Source organism: Anomalospiza imberbis, chromosome 1 (assembly GCF_031753505.1).
Source record: "Anomalospiza imberbis isolate Cuckoo-Finch-1a 21T00152 chromosome 1, ASM3175350v1, whole genome shotgun sequence".
In the NCBI taxonomy this organism is placed as follows: domain Eukaryota; kingdom Metazoa; phylum Chordata; class Aves; order Passeriformes; family Viduidae; genus Anomalospiza; species Anomalospiza imberbis.
In genome coordinates, this window is record NC_089681.1 from 82,392,553 (window position 1) to 82,415,990 (window position 23,438).

General features: G+C 42.5%; 1 protein-coding gene across 1 annotated transcript in view; it reads left to right on the forward strand.

Moving 5' to 3' along the window:
- The window catches only part of CDH20 (cadherin 20), a 119,199-nt gene extending 109,664 nt beyond the window's left edge, over positions 1-9,535 (forward strand). Inside the window, exons 11-12 of the mRNA XM_068197509.1 lie at positions 6,269-6,520; positions 7,943-9,535. Coding sequence (XP_068053610.1) covers positions 6,269-6,520; positions 7,943-8,442 — 752 coding nt within the window. The 3' untranslated portion in view covers positions 8,443-9,535. The remainder of the gene's footprint in view (positions 1-6,268; positions 6,521-7,942) is intronic.
- The last annotated feature ends 13,903 nt before the right edge of the window (positions 9,536-23,438 follow it).

A 23,438-nucleotide genomic window follows, 5' to 3' on the forward strand; every position in this document is an offset into this window, starting at 1 on the left:
GTACGAGTTTAGTGTGTAGAGTACCACGAATCAGCAAGCAGTTCCAGAATAAATGGGGAGAAAGACTGGCCACCTGCAGCATCCATGGCCAGCCTCCAAGCCCAACCTTGCTCCCACACACGCCTGCTTGTCACACTTACTTCCATAAGCCCCTGTCTGGGCCTCTCCAGGCATATGAAAGAGCAACAGAAAGGCTTATAAAGAATCCCATGCATTCACTAACCAAACATGTCTTAAAACATGGTACTTGCAGTGTCTGGAGCCCTCCTCCACAGCATGCTAATGCTCTTTCATCCTAAAAGCATTTTTCACTATAATGTTCCTGAAGGCTCCCCACACAATTTTTTGCATTTTTATCCCCTTCTTCCTCTCCTTTTTTATTTGTGAGTATATATTGCCAAAATAAATGAACAAATATAACACAACTATTGCTAAAGTATTTGGCAAAGCAAGATCATTTCATCCTCAAGGCATTATTCTAAAAAAAGGAACTCGCAAAACTCCCAGCATCAGATGAACTTTTTCTGTCTCAGGCCATACTTGCAATAATTTATAGTGACAGCAGTGACTGAATGGCTTTGCCTCCCACTCTCTATAAAATACCAGTTTTCCATATACATATATATTTATATATATATATATATATATATATATATATATATATATATATATATCACAAGAAGCTTAGGGTGCTATTAGTTACTAATTTGAAATAAAAATATTAAGTATCAAACCACTGACTGTTTGAATGATCCACATAATAAACCATAGCATAAGAAGAATATTAAGCTATTAGAGAGCACCCAAAAGAGGGCCATGAGGATGGTGAAGGTATGGGGAAGCTGTATAGGGTACAGCTGGGTTTATTTGGTCTGTTCAGCCTGGAGCAGACTGATTGTACAATTTCATTGTAATTTCCTTGTGAGGGAAAGCAGAGGGGCAGTTACTGATTTCTTCTCTCTGGTGACCAGTGACAGGACTCAACGAAACAAAATGAAACTGAGTCAGGGGACGTTTAGGTTGGATATGAGGAAGAGGTTTTTCACTCAGAGGCTGTATGAGCACTGGAAACGCTCCCCAGGGAAGTGGTCACAGCACCAAACCTGTCTCAGTTCAAGAAGCACTTGGGCAAAGCTCTCAGGCACACAGTGTGACTCTTGGGGTATCCTATGCAGGGCCAGGAGTTGGACTCAATTATCCTGATGGGTCCCCTACAACACAGAATATTCTATGATTAAAGGTTTATTTACTGCCTCAGCAATTTGGAGAGCAGTAGTCATCTCAGTAAAAGTAATTTATGATTATATTTTCATCTAGGGGCCACTAAGAACTATATAAATCATGTAACTTGGGCACAGAGGGGGTAGCTATAATGTTTGTCACAGGGTGGCTAGACAAGAAACAGAACACACTTTGCTAGTCACAGCCTATGCCCATAAACACGAGACAGGAATGCTTCCCAGGCTGTGGGAAGGCACTGTTAAGATTAGCAATTGTGCTGATTACTTGGTTGTCCAATATAGCAGTAAGAGAAACTGCAAGACGTGTAGCCTTCTTGGCAACAATTAAAACCTTGATTTATACTGAGCAACAGATAGATCACAGTTTGCATTCTGATGAGCTGTTTTACATTTTTTTTTGGCCCTTGTAATTTTAGTCTCTGAGAACTTCTTCAGTCTATTCATTCTTTGCATATCATCAGCAGACACAGAAATCCTATTGTTCTCCTTTATAGATGGGGATCTGGGGCAAGGAGAAATTAAGCTACTTACATGCTGGGTTCTCTTTGAGTCCAGTAAAATCAGTGAGAAATAGACATGTTAAGTAGCTGCAACAATCTGGGCACCAATGGCTTCTCAAGGCCTTATAGGATAAATGTGATGAAGCAGGGAATTGAGCTGGAGTCTCCCATCTCTTCGGTGTCTGCTGTAGGGCATTGGCAAGACATCCTACTTCCACCTTCTTCCAGGTGAGACTATGCTGGGAATAAGTTAGAAAGAGAGGCTTGCTGTAAGAATGAACAACAAAATAAGCTTACTGCATTTCCAGATTAAACTCTGAGCTGATCTTCTGTTGAACCTTAATGACTGCCCTCTATCTTTGTGAACCAGAACTGTTGAAGAAAGAAGCCTTTTTTAATAAGTGCAAGATCAGGATCAGTCATAGTCATACCCCCACCAGGCCTGGTGTCCTGGCAGTCCTTTACATTACAATTAAATTTGTCCTAGAGAAATTTTAGTTACTTCTGCCTTCCCTAAAACTGTGGTCTACTTCACACATGTAAGCAGTGAGCTGAAAATCCTCAATGAAAGATGTGACTCTTTCCCCAACCCAGTCATGTCTAGATTACCTGCTTCCTTGTGTTCTTTCTCCCACTTCTGGTGGAGTATTTATTTATATTATTCCTAGCTCTTCATAATTACTACAATCAGTTTTTAAAGTTTAACAATTGTCAGGCTAATCATCCCCAGTTCTTCTGCAGGTGCATGTAGAAAGAAACCAAGCCTTTCTTTTGAGAAGAGCAGTGGTTAGCTCTGATCTCAAGGTTGGGACCTACACAGTGGTTAATTCCCCTGACCTCTCCAGACAGGTACATCATTTCCAGTGAGGCAGAAAACTGCAGGAAGATGGTGCTCCATGGCTTGGTCTCATGACCACACGAAGACACCAGCCTGCACATCTGTGGGAAGTTCAGTTTTCACACAAATGTGGAACCAGCCATGCTGCAATCTTTAGCATCTCTGCTCAGTGCTGGAGCTAAGTGCTGCCATCCAGCCCTCTACGAGCCAAAGGTGCCATACTGGATGCTGAGAGGAAAAATATTGTGCATTCTTATCAGGCCTGCTTTATTTGTTTTAATATAATCGGGCTTTCATGTCCTCACAAGCCCTCTTGTCTTGATGGCTGGGGCTTAGCAGAGATCAAATTTGGAATAAAATTGTCTCTTCCAGTTTCTGCCATGCTGCATCGCATTCCAGTACGTCCTTCGCACTACACTAGCACATCAAATCACATTGGCTTTTGATGAGTCACACAAGGAGCTTTGGCACCAATGTATTTCAGTTGCAGAGTAACAGGTAGAACAATTGTTTAGGGATGATTAGGATGCCTGCCTTGTACAAAGCAACATTAAACAAAAGGCTCAAAATGTAATGCTGGGAGTTAAAAAGAGAATTTAATTACCAAGAACGTTTAAGACCTGGATGATATGGTCAGGGCATCACAGCAGAATGTATATATACATATATATCTTTCAATATTGGGTTATAGAAACTTGGTTTTGGCCTGAAAAAAAGAATGGTTTAAAATCCTTGACGTCTCTCACTAGCTGATTTTGCACAGCTTCTGTCAGGTTCACTGCCTGTGACTTCTTTTACAGTCGAGGTATGACCAGCTCAGAATAATTAATCTTTTTCCCCCTCAAAAAGAGCAATTTTATATGAAATGAAGGTTTGCTGTCACTTGAATAGAAGTTGTGACTTCTATTGTAAGTCAGTTTAAAGAAAGTGAATCTTTCATCCAGGAAAGAGAAATACAACCAAATCACTACAGTTAGAGTAATTCAAGTATTTTCATTGACACAGCATAAACACATGCACTTTGCCACTTTCTGCCATTGGGCTGCTTTCTCTCATGCCAAAACTGGCCTAGTAATGAAAAGATATGATATTAATAGCTGTGGAGCACATATAGAGGGCATATAAACAGCCCAAGGGAGAGAAAGCACTTGTATGTGCCCCAGGAGAGAGAAGGAAAAGTTTTGAGCAGTCAAGGACAACTGTCCACAGCACTCCCTTTGCCCAGGAGCCATGGGAGGCACAGGGTACTTCTCTCTGATGAGTTTTGGGACACATTCCTGAATCATGGAGTCATTCAAGTTGGAAAAGGCCTCCAAAATCATTGAGTCCAACTGTTAATCTAATGCTGCTGAGTCCCCCACTAACCCATGTCCCTAAGTGCCCCATCTACACATTTTTTGAATGTCTCAGGGATAGTGACTCAAACACTTCCCTGGACAGCCTTTTCCAATGCTTGACCACCCATTTAGTGAAGAAATTTTTCCTAATAACCAAGCCTCCCCTGGCACAACTTGAGGCCATTTCCTCTTGTCCTATTTTTTGTTCCTAGGAAGAGACCTACCTATGTCTGTCCATACCCACTGCACATACTCAGAGTTGCATTTTATATCAAAGGTGAAATCAGTAAACACTGACACATAATCAGTTTCAAGCAACTCTGGGATTTCATTTTGCACCTGGTGGTTTTTCCTCAAAGCTCCAGCTCTTGGGACCACATGATTTAACAACACGCTACAATTTCACTATATATTTGCATGCAGACATGCAGCACACTTCAGAATTTTATGTTTTTGGAGTAAAGGCTTGAAATGTCATTGACGTGCAAGAAAAAAGATCCTGAGATTCTTTTTAAAAACATGTCACAAATTTAAATTGATCTCACAAACTGTGGAACCTGACATCTCAATACTTAGGTGTGCCTGTACTCTCTGATGCCATAAGATTTGAAGCACAGAGTTTGTAACTTGGACCATAGTTTAAGTCTAGGAGACAAGTCTGGTTAGTCTAGCTTGAGTTTTCCTGTTTTCCCTAGTTGGCTGTATATGAAGCTCCTGATTTCCCTTCAAAAAGCCATCAAATCATTTTTGGTGTCCAGACTACAGTAGATCATATAGCTGAATTTTTCTGCATATAACCTGAATCTTTACACTGAAAAAAAATCACCCAAGATTTAAATCTTAGCAGTAAATGGACAGAGGAATAATAAGGAAATTGAACACTTCTATGTTAATATTTTAGGTTTTTTCAGAGTCTATTTGTGATCAGAAGGTTGCTTGCCATTTCCAGGCAGCAGTTCCATTGTGCCAATCCACCTGGGAACAGCTGATCAGCATCCTGAATTTTCAAGCATAGCAAATGTACATTGGTAACAACCTGGAGATGCAGATGGCCAGTCTGTGTGACCTCTTTTGAACCAAGGGAACAGGAAACAAAACTAAGTTGCAAAAGAAACTGCATGAAGACCAATGCCATCAGAATCAGAACTTGTAGGTCTGCCAAAGAGAAAAAGTACCTGTGTTCCCCAGTAATATTTCCTGGCCCAAGCCTTGCTGACATGTTTGTAAGAAAGAACAATTTTCATGCAAGTTTCTTTAGTCTCTTTGGTGAGCTAGATCACACTGGAGACATTCAGTCCTGCACTTTCTAAAAGTCTCTAAGGCTATAAGGCTCAAAGTCAGCACTGACAAAAATCAACTTGTCTCCAACTTGTTTTGGTATCCTGAGATGAGAATTGAGAACTTCCTAAATCTACTTTCCACTTTTTTTCCACTTGTTTTTTATTAGGAAACTTGATGCACATTCTGAGGAATTTGAGGGAGGAGATAGACAGGAATTCAAATGCCACTGGTAAATGTTGACATTTAAAAAAGCATGTTGAATATGAAGGAAAAAGCCCCAAAGTTAGGAATTTCCCTTGAAATCGCCAACTGCAACTGGCTGTTAGGTCACTCTTTTACTATTTTTGTCAGCAGCATCATTCTGATTCCTTTTGATTTCTTATAAATACAGGCAGTCACACTAAATGAAGCAGAATGGTCAAATCAAAGCAGAATAATTCTAACGATGACACGAAGCATTCTGGCTTTTTTCTATGGTAGAAGTACTAAAGAAATTGCATGTACATCACAGAAAAAATGTTTAGTTGTGAATTTTCAACTCACTGATGCATTGGGATAGCAGGCTGGGTTTTTTCCTTTGTCCCCTTTCTGCCTCAAGCAGATGACCATGCCATATATCAAAAACCACAGAGTACCATAACACGACCACAAAGGTTATATGCCAGCATCTCCAAAATGGTGGTAGCGTCTGAGACTTGGAAAAGCTGCTGAGCATAAGCCAACAGGGACAACAAGTTCCCTTCAACTGCTCATTTCAATCTTGCCCTCTGAAAGCTCTCTTAGCTAAATCTGAACACTATGAGTTTGCTCTGGGCATCTTATATCAGAAGGGGTAAAGGCAACTCCTAAGGTGTGTAGGTCTCTCAGGTTTGGATCTATGGTCTGAGAAGATACTGGAACAGGGGAAGCAGAGGCAAAATGATTAGTGATGAACTGAAAAAAAAAAAAAAAAAGAAGAAGAAGAAGAGAGAAGAAAAAATGGATGTGGGCTGATTCTTTTAAAATTCTTTCTCTGCTGAATGTATTTGCTCTGCATATAAGCTGTTTTCTCTGTTTATTTCGTGCCCCTAGACAATACAGCATGGATTTTGACAAGGCGCTCTGGCTTCAGACAAAACGAGCAGAACACCTTTTACCTGCCCATCCTGATCAGCGACAACGGGCGCCCGGTGCTGAGCAGCACGGGCACGCTGACCGTGCACGTGTGCAGCTGCAATGAGGAGGGCATGGTGATGTCCTGCAACGCCGAGGCCTACGTCCTCCCTGTCAGCCTAAGCCGAGGGGCACTCATTGCCATCCTCACCTGCATCTTTGTCCTGCTAGGTAAAGCCTTCACTTCTTCTTGGGAGGGACAGACTTTTAGGTTCTGGCCAGGGAGCTGCTGATCCACCAAAGGTGTAGGAGCCAAACACAAAAACACACACTCATTGTGTGTATATGTATATTTAGACACACACATGCCTAAAGGGCCAAATCAAGGACCCCATGGTGTAGTCAGGTGTGTATGGCCTCAGGATCTGAATTGCAGGAATGGGGGAAAACTATGGCCTGCAAATATTTCTGCCAGATGCCCAAAGTCCTAGGGTGTCTGATATGGCCATGCTTTCCTGCAAGGGTATGGCAGTGGGAACTATTGAGAGCTGTGGCTTGGGGCAGGTTATTTTCTCATCCTGCTCCACCAGAAACAGTAGTGGTAAGCCCAGTTCTATTTCTTGTCTTTTGGAGAGAGATATCCCCACCTCTGTCCTTCTTCCTTGAAACTCTACATTTAAATGGTGCCTGTGCTGCAGTAAAGGGGCTGAGTGTCTTGCATGAGTTCTGTCTCCACAATTAAATTTCATGCTTTCCTTGCCCAAACATCCTAGGTCCCCTGTTAGCTGTTGGCATGAAAAGAACTTCAGTTCCCTTGTTCACTCTCTCAAATCATGCAATACTAGTTCAAAACACACATTCCCTGAAATTTCAGGGGACTCCGTTTTAGGAAGAGTGTACTAAGATACAGGAAAAAATCTTTAAAAGTGCCTCAGTTCTGGCTCTTCAAAGGAGCCTAGATAGCTCAAAATTTCAGTATTCAAAATCTTTGCTGAGTTCTAACTCTGGAAATAGTCACCAAGTGATGGCACATTTTCAGTAGCAAAGGGCTCTGGTGCTTGTACAACCACTTCTCCCCATGCTAATAAGCGCAGCGAGGGCAAGGAGCACCAGCACTAGAGCACTGCAGGAGGCTTGCAGATAAACAAAAAAATTCCTTAAAGCAGACTAAGGGGCTAGCTCTGCATTTTGCTGTGTAGGCAGACATATCACCATGGTGCCTTAGGACCATCCATCTCTGTCACATGCAGTGGCCAGCCAGAGAAGCATCCCCAAAGCAGGTTGCAAAAGCCACCCACAGAACAGAAAACAAAATACCTCTATGGTAACTATGCTGCTGCAGATAAACTGTTACTGACCTCTGAGCTGGCTAGCTTAAAAGTGGCAAGCACCACTGGATATCCATGTCCTAAGTGTCACCAGGAGTTAAGAATTCAGGTGAGAGAGAGGACAGATTAGCAGGACCTCAAGCTACCAGTTTTGACTGGGGAGTGAGAGAGATTTCTACACCCCTCAGCTTGCAAACACCACAGGTCTTTAAATCCAAGGGGCTAGTTGGGCTCACCCAGAGGAAAGTAGGGCAGAGGAAGGTCTGAAGCCCTGGCAAGATCTGTGTCCTTGCTGACAGCTCTGTGTCTTGCTTGGCTCCCGCAGTGTTGGTGCTCCTCATCCTCTCCATGCGGCGCCAGCGGAAGCAGCCGTACATCATCGACGAGGAGGAGAACATCCACGAGAACATCGTCAGGTACGATGACGAGGGTGGTGGGGAGGAGGACACGGAGGCCTTCGACATCGCTGCCATGTGGAACCCGCGGGAGGCCCAGCTGGTGGTGAAGAACCGGCAGGACATGCTCCCTGAAATAGAGAGCCTCTCCCGATACGTGCCTCAGGCGTGCGTCATGGACAACAACGTCCACAACTATGTGCTCGCCAAGCTGTACGAAGCTGACATGGACCTGTGGGCGCCTCCCTTCGACTCCCTCCAGACCTATATGTTTGAAGGGAACGGCTCAGTGGCGGAGTCGCTCAGCTCCTTACAGTCCGTGACAACAGACTCAGACCAGAGCTATGATTACCTGACGGACTGGGGGCCACGCTTCAAGAAGCTGGCCGAGATGTACGGGGCCACAGACAGCAGTGGGGCTCTGTGGTAACAGAAGAGGAATGGCAGAGGGCTTTCCATGTGAAACGGTGTCCAGTTTGATCCATTCTCATCAGATGCTTCCATGGACATGGGTGAGGCCTCATAAAAAAATAGCAATACAGTGCTTGGATGAGAATGGGAAGAAGGGTGTGAATGAAAGTCTCTCTGGATCAGCTTTACTCAGTTAAATTAAATCACGTTTGAAACTATGAGAAACAAAAGGAAGGAAGTTATTCCTGGTTCTTACAGCAAAACTGGAGAGCTCCACAGCATTGCTCTCTCTCTCTCTCTTCCTTTCTCTCCCCTTTGTACGCGGCAGCTTACTGAGCTCTATACATCAGGATTCAAAGATCTGTAATCTCCAACTCACTGAGAAATCATGACCACAGAAGAGTTGCTTCCCACTGGTCATTTTTCCCCCATTAAAACAGAAAATAATTGCTTGCTAACAAGAGAAAAAAATCCACAAAGCAGAAAATTGAAACTGGAATCTCAGAGGGCTCCTTGTAAACTGAACTCCTCCCTCTGTTGCTAACAGAGCTCTTTTTTAATCCTTTAGAAACAAGGCTGAGGTTGTTTTTTTTTTTTTTTCATGTGACTGAGAGGGCTGGGGAAGAGGCTTTGAATTTCTGCTCTAGTTTAGTGACTGATCTGTGAGTCACTGGCGTTAACACTAATCCATCTCCTATTAAGTTTGTGTAAATTTATTCTTGACTCTTTAAAACTATGACTCTGCTAAACCGCTCAGAACAAAACCAGAAAATCTGCCTCTTTTGCACTGTAGATGTCTCTTCCATGTGCCAAATGTGAAGATTAGATTCTACCAATGAAAGCCAAATAAATTTTAAAATAAGAAAAAGCTATATTTGGTAACTACATGGGTTAGATGGGCTTTCCTAATCTGTGTGAGGTCAATCCAAGGGATGTTTACATACTGTAGATAACCTACTTGAACAAATGCAGTATTATAGACGAATAAATGGATGTAAGAAAATTACATGTATAAGTTTTGTATATTTGTTAATTTTGGTAATAAATATGATGTACTGCATACAGTACAGTACCTTAGCACCTCTTTTAATAAAAGTTAAACAGAAGGGAAAGTCTGATGGCAATTTATTGACTACTTTGCACACAGCAGTTAGTGTTTATCTGCAGCTTTACATGCCTTGAGCATCAAGAAAAAATGGTTCATCAGCATCATGTCAAGGAGACAAGGCTTCAGTTTGCAGAATCGAGCAGATTGACTGCTTCTTTTATCATTGTTCACTTGGACATTGCTCTTAGCAGCGAATCAGCCCAAGTACAGCCCACCAGACTTGTTACTTTTCTAATTGAATCATGCTGAAGTCAAAAGAAAGTCTTGCCTGATTTTTTTGAAACGTTAAGGCTGGGGCATTGGTAGGCTTGGAAACCAGTTACACAGCCCTGACAGAGTCTCACACCTTCAGAGCAATGACAGACTAAGATAAAATATCTATTTATACTAACTCTGCAGTCAGTTTTGCACCTGGGTCGTCTCTTGTTTGCATGTGTAAATTAGAGGAACTAGGGCAATTACACTAACACAAGTTTCATGGAAAGTGCAGAAAGGCCTCTGAAAGCAGAACAGCCTGCAGTGGAATTTGCAGGTTTATTTCTAGCTAAGGACTCTCTACACCTCCAGTTGCCCAGAAAACAGATGTGCACACATAAACACCCAGTTACCACACTTTTACTATGGGCACGCCTTACTCAGTTCCTGTTGCAGATGTACACAAAACATTGCAGTCTCTCCTTTGCCTAATCTTAAGTTGTACCAATTTAAGGCAGGAGTCATAGACTCATACAAAGTCATGCATCCCTGGAGAGCCACGCACCCACCAAGTAAAAAAGGTTTTAGTGACTTCTTGCTTGTTAATCTGATGTGATGAAAATCACATGGGCCTTCACGAACATAGTATGCCAAGGGTTCTGCTTATCACCTGAACATGCTTTTACACCATTGCAGAAAGAGCACTGATAATTATTTGATAGTGATTCTTTTACTCGTAGCATAGCACTCACCCTCATATGTCATATTGATTTTAAAACATTAAACTAGAACTGCAGCCATCATGATCAAGGAAGTAGTCTAAAGGAGACAAAGCTGCCATTGAAAGTCTGAGAGCTTACTTGCCTCCTGCCACCACAGATACCACAGAAAATAGGCAGGAGGACATCTATTCCACCACTTCCCTGTCTGATCTAAACATTAGTTTTACATATTTTAAGCCTTCCAGGGGAAGTATAAGGTGTGTACCCCTTGCAGCCATACAAGCTTGCAATGCACATAGATGACCTTGTCCCTCCACAGAGTTATGATTTGCTATTTTCAGATGATTACTGTCTCTCCCAGTAGTCACAGTCTACAGTAACAAAAAAAGCCGCTAGATTGTTCTTCATATCCTGATTCCATGATGGTTTAAATCTCCTATCATAGGCAGAGTGGGAGGATGGGACATAAATGTACAGTCCAGCATCATACTGCCTTCAACCTCCTGGTTTACTGAGTGTTATCCCAGGATGAGCTGCCTCACGGTCTGTTTTGACTCCACAGAAGCCCCCAGACATGGTCTCTGCAAGACAGGCTGTGCAGCAGCCAGGAGCAGCTTCCCAGGCTGTGTATCCCCCATTGTGGAAAGACCAGCAGGCCCTTTTGCTAGGGGCTTGAACTCATGCAACAGGGGAATTCATAACCCACCTTCCTAAGCTGCATGTCAGCCTTAGGCTCTCTGATTGCCCTCAGGTTTGCCTCAACTTGTGATCACAGTCAATAGCTGCACAGCTTGATGTTGTGACACTTACCAGCTGGTGTTTAGTAGGCACTTGGCAGCCTGGTGCGCTTTTTTTTCTGTTTTATGGAACAGGTGACAGTGTTTCTACAGTCTGTGAAATCTCTGTGCCAACAACCAACACTTGCATCTATCACATTGCCACAAACAAAACATAAGAACTCTCTGGTTTTGCTGATGAGATATGGAAAGGATCCATTTTCAGACACATCAGGGCTCAGCAGGCCCAGAGTAGAAGAGAAGACTCCAAACCCAAAGGAAATGCATGGTGCCACAGACTGTCAGTGAAACAAGCACACTGGTCACACAGGTCCTCAGCCTCCTGCTCAAGGGCAGGCCTGGCCATGTGCATGAACATTTGCAGCACTACATAAAACCTGATCATGGTTTACAGCCAGGGAGTCCAGCTGTTTTGCATGTACACCATGTTTTGCATGGCACCCACTCTATCCGCTGCCCTGGTGTAAGGGCAGAAATCAGAGGGCCAGCACAAGGTCCTACATGCCCTCACCAGTGTCCCCAGTCACCTTGTACTCAAAGGCTGGTCTGAGTGCACAGAGCTTTTACCACTATTCATTTTGGTTTGTTCCTCTGATGACATTTTTTCCACGGCTACCAGTTCTCAGAGAAAAAAAATATATTTACTATCCAGCAACAATCCCCTAGTCTCAGCTCTGGCTGCAAATCTGTGGTTCAGAGGAAAAAATAACGGAGCATGCAAGTCATTTTACTAATTTCAGCCACTTAAAATTTGAGCATATGGGCTAAGCAATCCATCTCAACTCTCTCTCTCTAACAAACAGTTAGACAAAGAGTGATTCATACCCCCATCCTGGCCATCTGTATGATGCTATGGCCCCCTGGAGCTGTATGACTCTCAATTCATGGCTGGGCCTCTAGGGATTCATCCCTGCTGCTCAGCCTGGCCCTAGGCATGACATTCCCAAGCCCTCTGCTCTACATTTGGTTTTAGAAATGACCATGCGCAAACACTACAGTCTCTGATGTTTTTCCTTCCTACCACCCACCTCTGCCTTTTCTAGGTAGGTTGCATGACCTGCCACTCTTATTCTGCACTGGTCATCACACCTAGGGTCTGAGTAGCAGTGTTCTTTAAACCATCTGTCAAGGACTCCAGATCTCTTCAGAGCAAAATACAGAACTGAAGAATGCATGAAGAGCGTTAACATAATTTTTTCAAGTGTAAATTTTCTTGCAACGCTGCCTTTCTTTTGCTGTTGCATTACGCATTTATCCAGCTTTATTAGGCCCTGCTTGACTTTGTCATTTTCCTCCAGCTTTTATTGCTCTTAATTATTTTATGCTACCATCACATTTGTTGCCTAAAATTCCCTTATAGACCATTCATTAAAGCCAGTAGTGACACAAATCCTTGGGGGACCCAGAGGTTATATTTTGGTCACCTTGAAATATTATTTATTGGCCCCTGCCAGTATTTTCCTTGATGCAACTTTCACATAGCACAAGCTAGAACCTGCTGTCTGAGCACAGCTCCCAGGAACCATCAAACTGGAAGGATGGATCTGTCCCAGAAGTCTGTTCTACATATGCACCACATCTTACTTGTCCTGGCCATGAGTAAGAGAAAGGAGGCATATAAAAGATGCATAAGTGATACCTTACAGATTCCAGAAGAGGTCTGACCTCGACAAATTCAAAGTTGAGGAGATTCAGTTGTTTTTGTGTTTGTGCTGCCAGGGTCTTACTAATACGATTGCCTTGGTTTATGCCGGCTTAGCTATCAGTTAGATCAAACTCAGGAGAGAAGATGGGCTCAATAACAAGCAAGGATGGCACAAGAGGAAATCTGTACTGTTGTGAGCTAGTTATGTTGCTGCTCTCCCTCATCCTGTTTGTCAGGGTGTGAGACAGCCCATTTCATCCAGCTCAAGGAATAGCCTTTAATGTGTATTGCCTCCACACGAAGCTGGTGTAAACAGGCAGTAGGTCTGTCCAAGTCATCCTAATTTGTGCCTGCTGAGATGTGCAGCATTCAGAAGAGGAGGAGCTGCGTTTCACTCAGTTGTGCCCTGTCTCTCTCACAGCAGTGCATATGGCATCAGAGAGCTCCAAGATAGCCACTGCTGCAAAACAGCTGTATCACCTAAGGGATTTGTTCTCCTGCATAAAGGTCAGTGATTTGCCTCTCATTTGGACTGTAATGCAGTAATAATCTGTATCAGTGCATCCTGTTGAAACACACAGGAAAATCAGCAGACAGCAGTGAAACTGAGGTGGAGTCATAGCCGTGATCCTAGGAAAGCAGTAGGAGCTGAGGAGTCTCACTGTCAACCAAGACTTTAAGGACAGATTTTCTGTTTTCTTTCTTATATCAACCCTCTGAAGACCTTGCCCACACTGACATGCACGGTATTTTGCTGTTGACCTCAAAGGTGGTACATCAGGCCACCTGCATCACTGACTGAGCAGAAGCAGCAGTGCAATGTTGATACTGTATTTCCCAGGAGACATTAGAGTAATATGGTAGAGGAGGTAGAAGAGAGTCACTTCACAATGACTTTGAAAAATCATGTGATTTTTTTAACACCTGATGTAGGAGACAGTACACAGTCCAAATATCATTTTCAGACCTCATTTGTTATTAAGCTTACCATTAGGGAATAGACCTCTTGGGAAATATGAATTTTCAAACCCACATCTTAATATCTATAGGCTGGTTCTGTGATGACTAGCCCTATAATTTTTTCCCAAAGGTGCATGAGCTACACCACTTAATACTAGAGGCAGAAGTTCTTGCCATGCCACATAAAACCAATAAAAATCATAATGACAACATCTATCATAATGGGGGTCAAATTTTGCTTCTGCTTTGTGAAAAGGGTGAACATTTCCAGACTCATAATGGAATTTAGGAAGCTGAATCCCTAGTTAAATTATTAGTAGTTCCAGATGTTCTAGAACGTGTTAAAAGCCAGGCTGGCTGGAGCTCTGAGGAACCAGTCAAAGGTGTCCCTGCCCGTGGGAGAGGTACTGGATTTAGATGATCTATAAGTTCTCTTCCACCCCAGACTATTCTGTGATTCTATGATAATTCTGTGATTCTTTCTGCAAACACACATGGGTAAATCAGAGTGCAACATGATCGTCTTCAGCATCACAGTACCATGATGAGTGCTAAACAGAAGATTTAGTCTTTTCTACCATATCTAGGAAAAGAAAAAATTGAAAACTTTTCTTTCAGCCGTGGTGCTAACATATGATGGGTTATTTGGCATTATTTCTTTTATTGTCTGCATAGATTATTCTTGGGGCTTGTCAAAGGGAGACAACCTGTCCAGCAAAGTCATTTTTTTATGAAGCTCAACCAAATATTCTGCAAGATCATAGGTAACACAGATGGAAAAAGTAGAAAAAAATGAGGTACGAAGCAATCAAATGTCTTCTTAATGGAAACAAAACCAGAGTCCCAGCCTGCATATGACTTGTTCTAACCTCAGAGCAGCCTTCTGGTTACAAAAACTCTTGTTTACTTTCAGCTTAGAGACATATTCTCAAAAATAAAACTAATTAGTTGAGGTACGTACTTTCAACAGCCTCAATCTTGTGCCCGCGGACCATGATCTTGCATTTAAGAAGTACACTAGAAGGAAGGAAAAAAGTGCATATTCTGCCTATACACTATGTTCTTGTCCTGAGATTGCAAAGTGTTTTGCAAATTCTGCTACAGAATAATCTGGTGTTTTTTACAGAGAAATAAATGGGAACACAGGGAAGTTTAAAAAATTATGAAGATTTCCAAAGACATCATTGTAGAAATGGTAACCTGTTCCAACAGTCATTCTAAACAATTCCTCTTGCAACTTAGTAAATCGTGCCTATGGCATACGTGGCAGATGGGCAATTGAATTTTGAGCTATAGCTTAGGTGCAAAATTATTTTTTTACCGATAAGATAAACATATCTGTGAGTTAAATTATATAGTCCCACAACAGAAAATTATCTCTGCTACTAATCCAAGGGAATTTCACTTCATGATTTCTGTATATTTGAACCCATCATTTACTATTCAGCCAACTGTCCAACTAGTAAAGAAATCAAAAGTCAATGTTGCATTTACAGCTCAAAACAGATGAGTAGGATAAAAATGTCTGAAAGCTCTAATTAAATCTTATCATCCAGAGTTAATTGTAAAGTGTTTTCCTAGACTATTAGAGCACTGAACAAGCACAACATAAATTATGCGTAATTTTGAGTAATTACAGATGATGTTAGAATTTTTGAAACATCAGTCACAGTAAGAGTTCCAAACTGACCGATTTATAAGATACTGTGCCTCCTTCATCTTCTCTGACAAATTTAATCCACCTCATGGTTCTTCTTGATAAATGTACAGCACATTCAAAGACATGGTAAACTGCTAGCTTTGCTTAGAACAAGACCAAATTAAACAAGCATTTTCTGTCAGCAGTTTCTGATAAGGAATAGTCTCAATGCCTTGCCAGCCCTGATTTCATTTGCAGCTTGGTGCGACAAAAGCCAATGTCAGTAAAGACAATAGCTCCATCCCCTGGGTGGAGTTAGTCTATAAACCACTGCAGCAGCCACCCCAAAAACATGTTTGGTGAAGGAGAAAGGAAGACTAAAAATCTTCCCTATGATCCCCAGTGTCATGTTTTCATATCTGTGCTCACAAAAAGCAAGGTATCTGCCACCAACACTTTGGTGAACAGCCATAACCCTGTGTAAACCATAGAGGGCCCAATGTGCTTTTCCAGCTCATCACCAACAACCAACACCGAGGGACTACAGGACTTGAGGTGTGGCTTTGACTCTGATGTTGATGCTACATGCAGGTCAGGCAAATTTTCATGGTCTTTCTGTGCTGTGGCTTTCCACCCAGCATACCACAGGAGCAACTGATTCTGCTACCCACTCTGAAGTCACATAACAACATGAAGAATTTTGTTATTTATCTCAGCAGACTTCTAAGCATTTTAGAGCCCCAGGCACACGCTAGATAGAATATAAAGCTGCATATTTCTTTTCAAAAAGCACATACCCTTCTAGCTCTGGGAAAAGAGGAAAAGAAGGATGACTCACAATCAGCAGATGTTGGTAGCGCCTCTTAACACATTACTGGAAAGCACTCAGTGGTTGTAGGGATGCAGGCTCCCTTAAAGCCTACCTAGAGTAGATTTGAACAAAATGCTGTGGCAAGCCAGATCCTAGATCATTCCCTTTGTCTCACTTTATCAGCTGTAGTCACAATATTTTGCTTGTCAGACCTTCTTTCCAAAACCATCAAAGCACACAATAAATGTGAATAACTAAAGCAGCACAGCATTCTTGATGTACACAGTGGCTCTGTTATCAGTAGCCCTGGGAGAGTATTACTCTATATTATTGCAATATTATTGCTAAAGAAAATCAGCTGAGTGTTTTGCTGCAGCCCAGCAGGATTTGAGACCAATAATACAGCAGGTCCCATTTTTTCCAGAAAAAATGCAGATCAGATGTAAAATTAAATAAATGTCTAAACTCTTTCTATAGACAATAGAGAGAAGGGATGAATCCTCATCAAAACATGCACATTTCCTTAGACAACCTTCTCAGGACAGGAAAATTTCACTCCTAAAGGAGTGTTTCTCTATCCCCAGGCCATCATCTGCTGGGTACGCAGGAGGTGTTCCCATGGACCAGAGGTGCCCAAGGGACTGCTGAGACTTGAAACAGAAAAAGTAGGTTTAGATTAGATATTCAGAAGAAATTCTTTACTGTGAGGGTGCTGAGGCACTGGAACAGGTTGCCCAAAGAAGCTGTGGATGTCCCATTCCTGGAAGTGTTCCACGCCAGGTTGGACAGGGCTTTGAGCAACGTGGTCTAGTGCAGGGTGTCCCTGTCCACATCAAGGGGGATTGGAACTAGGTGATCTTAATAGTCCCTTCCAACCCAACCATTCTATGATTTTGTGATCCTGACATTTATGATCCTGCACAACTCCAAAAGAGATGAAGAGAAGTCTCATTAAGACATCAGTGCAAGAGACCTCAGTAAAGAGTAACATCTCAGAGGAGCCCAATTTACTGGGTTGGGTACCTGTAGTGCTGCACAGGCTGCTTCACATGTTTCACAAGGGTGTAGAGCCCAGCAGGCGCATCCACTGCTGGTGGACATACCTGGTGTCAGCACCAACTACTACCCCCCCTGCCTCACTGCTCAATCTGACATGTGGCAAAAACAAGCTGGCCAACCCCTCTTTTAATTGAAAGACACTTATACTGAGGTCCAGATGCAAGAACATGGCACTGGTTTCATACATAGTGTGAAAAAACTTTCTTTAGACCTGTAGCAAATTGTTTGCTATTAGTATCAGATCCCTGTCCACAACACAGAGATAATGGTGTCCACCACCTTAGCTACTCTGCCTGTAAGGCCAGGGGAGCACCTCTTATTTTGTGTCTGGATAATGGGTACTGCAATGTATCAGAATTACAACAAGAAAAATTATGCTATTTAGCTACTTTTGCTGTTACATCCTCCCTGCCAGCCTCTGCCTGCAACTCATTGTCCTGTCTCTGCAAGTAAATACTGTGATAGCAGCTAAAAGCATAGCACAGCTGTAGTGAAACATCCAGTCAGCTTGCAGCCATTAAACAAACAGAATGCCTGCTCTTTCCTTTTGTTTAAAATATCATTACTGGGAACAAGTCCTCTCTATCACTGCCTTTGTGCTTCAGTGCGTACGTTAGGTTTTCAAACCTGACCTAGTTCTGGCTGAAAAGTTTCACTGAGAGAGCCTACAGACAACATCTCCATGCACACTATTTTCTCCCACTTATCAATATATTAAAATGGCTGGAGCATCTCCCTTTACTGAAAACGTGGCAAGGGATGAGGAGCCACACTATGGTCAGGCTCTAATGCAACTTCTTGCAAGCCAACTGTACCATTGTGCATGCCAGCCTCCTGCTTCCCCTCAGACCTTTCAATTTCCCTGATTCTCCATGGACTGACAAAGTCCAGTCCAACTCTACAACAGTTCCAATGGCACCACTCTGAAAACTGGAAAAGCTTTGCTTTCCCTGCAACAGGTAATTGGGACTGGCACACTGCAGCAGTGTTTGAGGAGCCTGGCAATGTCTTTAAGGTTTTTGGATGAGCTGAGTTTATAACTGAAGTCTTTTGTGGCTGTAAGATCCTGCCTTCAGGACTCATTCATTTGTTTTAACTGTGCTCTGGATTTCCCTGAGCTGCTCTTAAGATGACTGACAAGGGGATCCGCTCTGCAGGGGATGGGCAAGACAGAGTTCACAGTAAAAAATAACTACTTTGCATTCATGATAGAGAGGCTTGCTCTGGAGTGAATAGGTTCCATCCAGAAACACCAACATTAGAGGGTGTCAAGATGCATCTAATTGCAGACCGAGACCCCACGTAGGCTGCACGTATCCCAAACTGTCATCCTGTGCAACCAGACTCTACCTGGTGCTTCATCAGGCCCGTGAGATCCACACCATGTGTCAGCCAAGCATGACCGAGATGTGCAAGTGGACTCATATTTAAGAGCAGCACAGCTCATGGGAGAAGGGAGGAGGTGACATCTCATCAGTGGGCAGTGTGCACATCCAAAAGGAGCAGGAAGCCAGAGGGAAGCTGCTGTCTGATCATGAGATTTAGGGTGCACGGGGCAAAAGTACTATTTCAAAGAGCTGGGAATCAGACAGTGGAGAGAAGATGGAGGCATTTGGTTGTGAGGATGCTCAGTTTATCCCTGCAAAGAGGACATTTAGAACACAATGACAGAACAACAGTAAGGGGGAAATACTGATCCTACTTCATATTCTTCTAGCTGAAGAGGAAAAGGGGCATTCAGTGAAGGATCATGTTAGAAATGCCTGAGCAAAAATTTGAGGATGAACAAAAAGGCTTCAGCAGCTACTTCGTGCAGGAATTTCTGATGCAGGTGAGGAAGTTATACAATCATGTAAAGCCAGAGGCTAAGAGAAAAAGTATTTCCTCTCCTTATATATGGGCTTGCTAATTTGAACATTTCCATAAGCCCTTCTCTTGTAAATATTCAAAAATAAAGCTAAAATTTGCAAAACAACAATAACTTTTTTTAATTATATTTTTTGCATCATTAACACCAAGCATACAGATGAAGTATAAATCACACTGCAATTAGGAGACATGAAGGACAAGTAATCCTCTTTTACCCTCATGTTTTCTTTTGCAGGGGCAACAGTTATGTCAGTTATGAGGATTCAAAAAAAAAAAAGCCAAAAGGCAGGTATCTCCAAATTATTAAACCTTCTTTGCTCCATCATAATAAGTTTTTCTTCTAAGAAGTAATTGCATTTTGTTTTTAACTATCTGCCACTAACCCTAGCAACTTTGGAGGTCATGTCCCAGAGCTTCCAGTCATGATACAATCTCTCTAAATAATTGAAAAGCTGAACTACTTTCTTAGGTGGGTGGTTTTTTAATGATAACACGTGTATTGCAAGAATTTTGTGACGAAACCCCCAAAGCAAGGAACACTGACCAGGACTCCTGGAGTCAGGTCTTTATTATGAAAGAAGGTACTGATTTTCTTCTTATCTCACACATTAAGTTAATCCCTTGACAGGAGGGAAGGGCACATGGAAAGGAAAATACAACAGGCACAGGGCCACTTTGGGGTGCTGATGCATTCTGTGAGGGGACAGGTGCCAAGGAGGCCAGGCTGAGCCAGCATCACTTCCAGACAGCAGCATGACATCACACCCACTGCACCTAGAGGACACGGAGAGAAGCTGGCACAATTTGTTGGACCAATGTTCCAATGTCCAGCCTTCATGTCAATGTGTCCTGAGGTGTAACATAGGATGTCTGGTAATGAGACACATTTCATTTGGCATATACAGACTTCATTGTCTGGTACCAGCTGCCTTTTGGCAACCCACATCTGTGCTAGAGGTATTTATGGGATTCACTTCATTCTAACATTACCTATTGTGTCCCTGCATTCCTGCCTGTGTCTGAAGTCTGCAAAGCCTTTCTGCAAAATGTATTAACACCCTCCCCATCTCAATGTAGTACCATTTGTTTCTTGGCTTGTTTCATTTCATGAACTTACAGGCTCACTTCTAAAACCAGTCATCAAACACTGAAGCAATATAAGAGAAAAAAGGGGGAAAAAAAAGAGAGAGAAAACCTGAGGGAGGAAACAGATTTAAATTTCTGATTTCCAAAAGGCTAATATAAAAAGCATAAGAGTGGGAAGGAAGCATTTGAAAATTTAATTTTAAAAAATGCCCTGGCAGTTTCTTCCCAGTACAGCACTGGGGCTGAATTATAAACTTGTAGGTGAATCAAGTGAACAAAAAAAAAAAAAAAAAAAAAAAGAAAACTGTAGCCTTACAAATATCCAGAAATATGCCTCAAACTCATCCACGCAGCTCCTCAGCTAAGTAAAGTGTCAGCAAGTCCTCCACAGGGTCTCTCCAAAAGCAGGGAAATTATGGCATGTGACAGAGCTGGTACAGCCCTTGTTCTTCAGAGAGAGAGAGTTTAACTGGGAGGAAGAGGATTTGGAAACAGTCTTCACTCCCAGGTTTCCAGAGTCCCTAGAATCTTTCCTCAATGCCACAAACAAGCATAAGTAAGCACAATCAGAAATGCTCTCAGGTACCAGCAGGTTAAACCAGGCTACTCATGACCTAATCAAATTAAAACAGTGTTGGCCAAGAACTTACATTATTCTTCATAAGCCACTGAGAATTCCATCAGGTTCCACTGGAAAGGACCACCTGGCATTTGGCCAGCACATTTTGGTTCTCACGGTGGTGTAACTGCCCAAAACAAGTACTTCCCACTGGCAGAGCAAATGGCTGTGCTTCCCTTGGCTCCAACAGTCATACAGGGGTTTGCCACAGACCTTGCAGGACATCTTTAAAAGCAGTGTGTTAACTTTTACAAAGGCAAGGATCAAAACTTGGAGAAGAAAATAAGCAGCCACTATGAAACACAGTTGATCCCTTCCATCAAATTTTACAGTATGGTAGATATGCTCACATGAGGTGCTGTCAAAATATGTGTAAATTAAAAACACAGGGTATGAAGATCCTCACTCTAAAGAATAGGTTCATAAAGGAATTATAAGGTTTCTTAAATGATTTGTAGCTGTTATAACCATTTTACAGATGAGTAATGCATTTCATAAGTCCACCAACAGAAGATTTAATAGATAGGCAATCAATTAGCCTGCATGATAACTAATTAACCATATACTAAAATGCCCCTCAGTGTCCTATTAACCCCTAATGCTCTGGTCATGAACATACCCTTAACACAAGCCCCAGTACAAGAAACAAAAGCCATCTGACCTATCTTGAAGCCACTAATCTCCAGATCTTAACTTGCAGCTCAGGGACGAAGGAGAGTGACTAACTTGGCAGCCTGCCCTGGGAGGTAACAGGCTTCTGATTTTCTGGAGCAGCAGGAATGCAGCATCTCCCATCTCATTACCTGGGTTTCTGACAGGGTTCTCTGTCATGTGTACTATGACTTTGGCACACCAATATTGCCCCTTTGCTGGGCTGCAGGGGTAGTTTGTGAAGAACTGCTGCTCATGGGATGGACTCATGCTGGAGAAGTCCATGGAGGACTGTCTCCTGTGGGAGGGTCCCTATGCTGGAGCAGGGGCAGGAGTCCTCCCCCTGCGGAGGAAGGAGCAACAGAGACAATATGTGAAGGATTGACAACAAGCCTCATTCCCTTTCTCCCTGCACAGCTTGGGGAAGAGGAGATAGAGAAAATCGGGAGTGAAATTGAGCTGGGAAGAAGGGAGCAGTGCAGAGAAGGTGTTTTAATATTTGGGTTTACTTCTCATTATTCTACTCCAATTTGACAGGCAACAAATTAAACTAACATTCCTGAGTCTATTTGCTCTTGTCTGAAATTAGTAATGGTCTTTCTCTCTGTTCTTATCTCGACCCAGGAGCCTTTCATTACATTTTCTCTCCCCTGTCCAGTTGAGGAAGGGAAGGATAGAGAGGCTTTGGTGGGCACCTGGTGTCCAGCCAGGGTCAACCCACTGCATCTGTCAAGAAAAGAGGTTGGTGCCTCTACAAGAAAAGAAAATTTAATCAAACCTCAGGCCTGTTTAAGTCCACATGATATGTCTCCACTAAGTGTAGACTACACTACACTACACTAAGAGTAACCTCAGCTGGTTAAGGTTGCACTGAGCTCACCTGACAAAGGATTGCAGGCTCTGTGAAGAAATGTGCTTCCTGATCCGTTTTTCAGACTCAGAAAATATTCACAGATATTTAAAAACATAAGCAATTTTAAACACACACACACCTATAAAGTCAAAAATAAATATTGTATAATCTTTCCCTTACTCAAGCTGTCAGAGGCCCCATGGTGTTCCTGCATACCCCTGTCCCACAGAAAAAGTTCACATACAAATTAACTGAAATTTTGCTGTGCAAAAATTTCATTTTTCTCAAAATATTAACCCCTACTTCAAAACAGTGCTAGAGCAGAGCACCACAGTACCAAAATGTGCTTTTCCCAGGAGGAGAAGTGGATTCCCTATGTATTCTACAAGGCACTGTGGGGTATAAACATCTTGGTGCTTGTATACTCAAGTGGCAACAGAAAAGAAGCTGTTCTTCACTGAAGATTCAAATTCGTCCAGGGTCTCATCACTGAATAGATCTATAACCCAGTGAAAAAATCACATTCACCCCATCCACCTTCTGTGATGATCTGTACACCCAGTCACGGCTGCAGACTGGTGCAGTGCCAGTATTGTTTTTTACTGTGCTAATTCTGCAATTCAGCTTCCCTATTCTCCTGTGTATTGATGCCAGTTCCATTACTCAGGCTCACATCACAGGGGCTGTGTGCAAGATTTTTAAAAACTAAGGAAGAGTAAAACAGTGCCACAAAGAAGTGAACTGAAGGCACTCAGATTTAAGAGCAGCTGGATTTTCTTCATGAAGAAAGTCTTATTTTCCCAGCCAGCTTCCTATAGAGAAGGCAAGCAGTATATTGCTCAGACACAGACTATCCTGATGAGTGAGCAAGATGACAAATTTGGAGGATAAATCTGCAGTGTGAGAAGGAGCAAGCCACAGCCAAGGGGCTGTTTCCTCTCAGCCTTAAGGTGGAGGACAAGCTGGAACCGCCTTTTCAATGGAAAAGGAAGTTAACACTT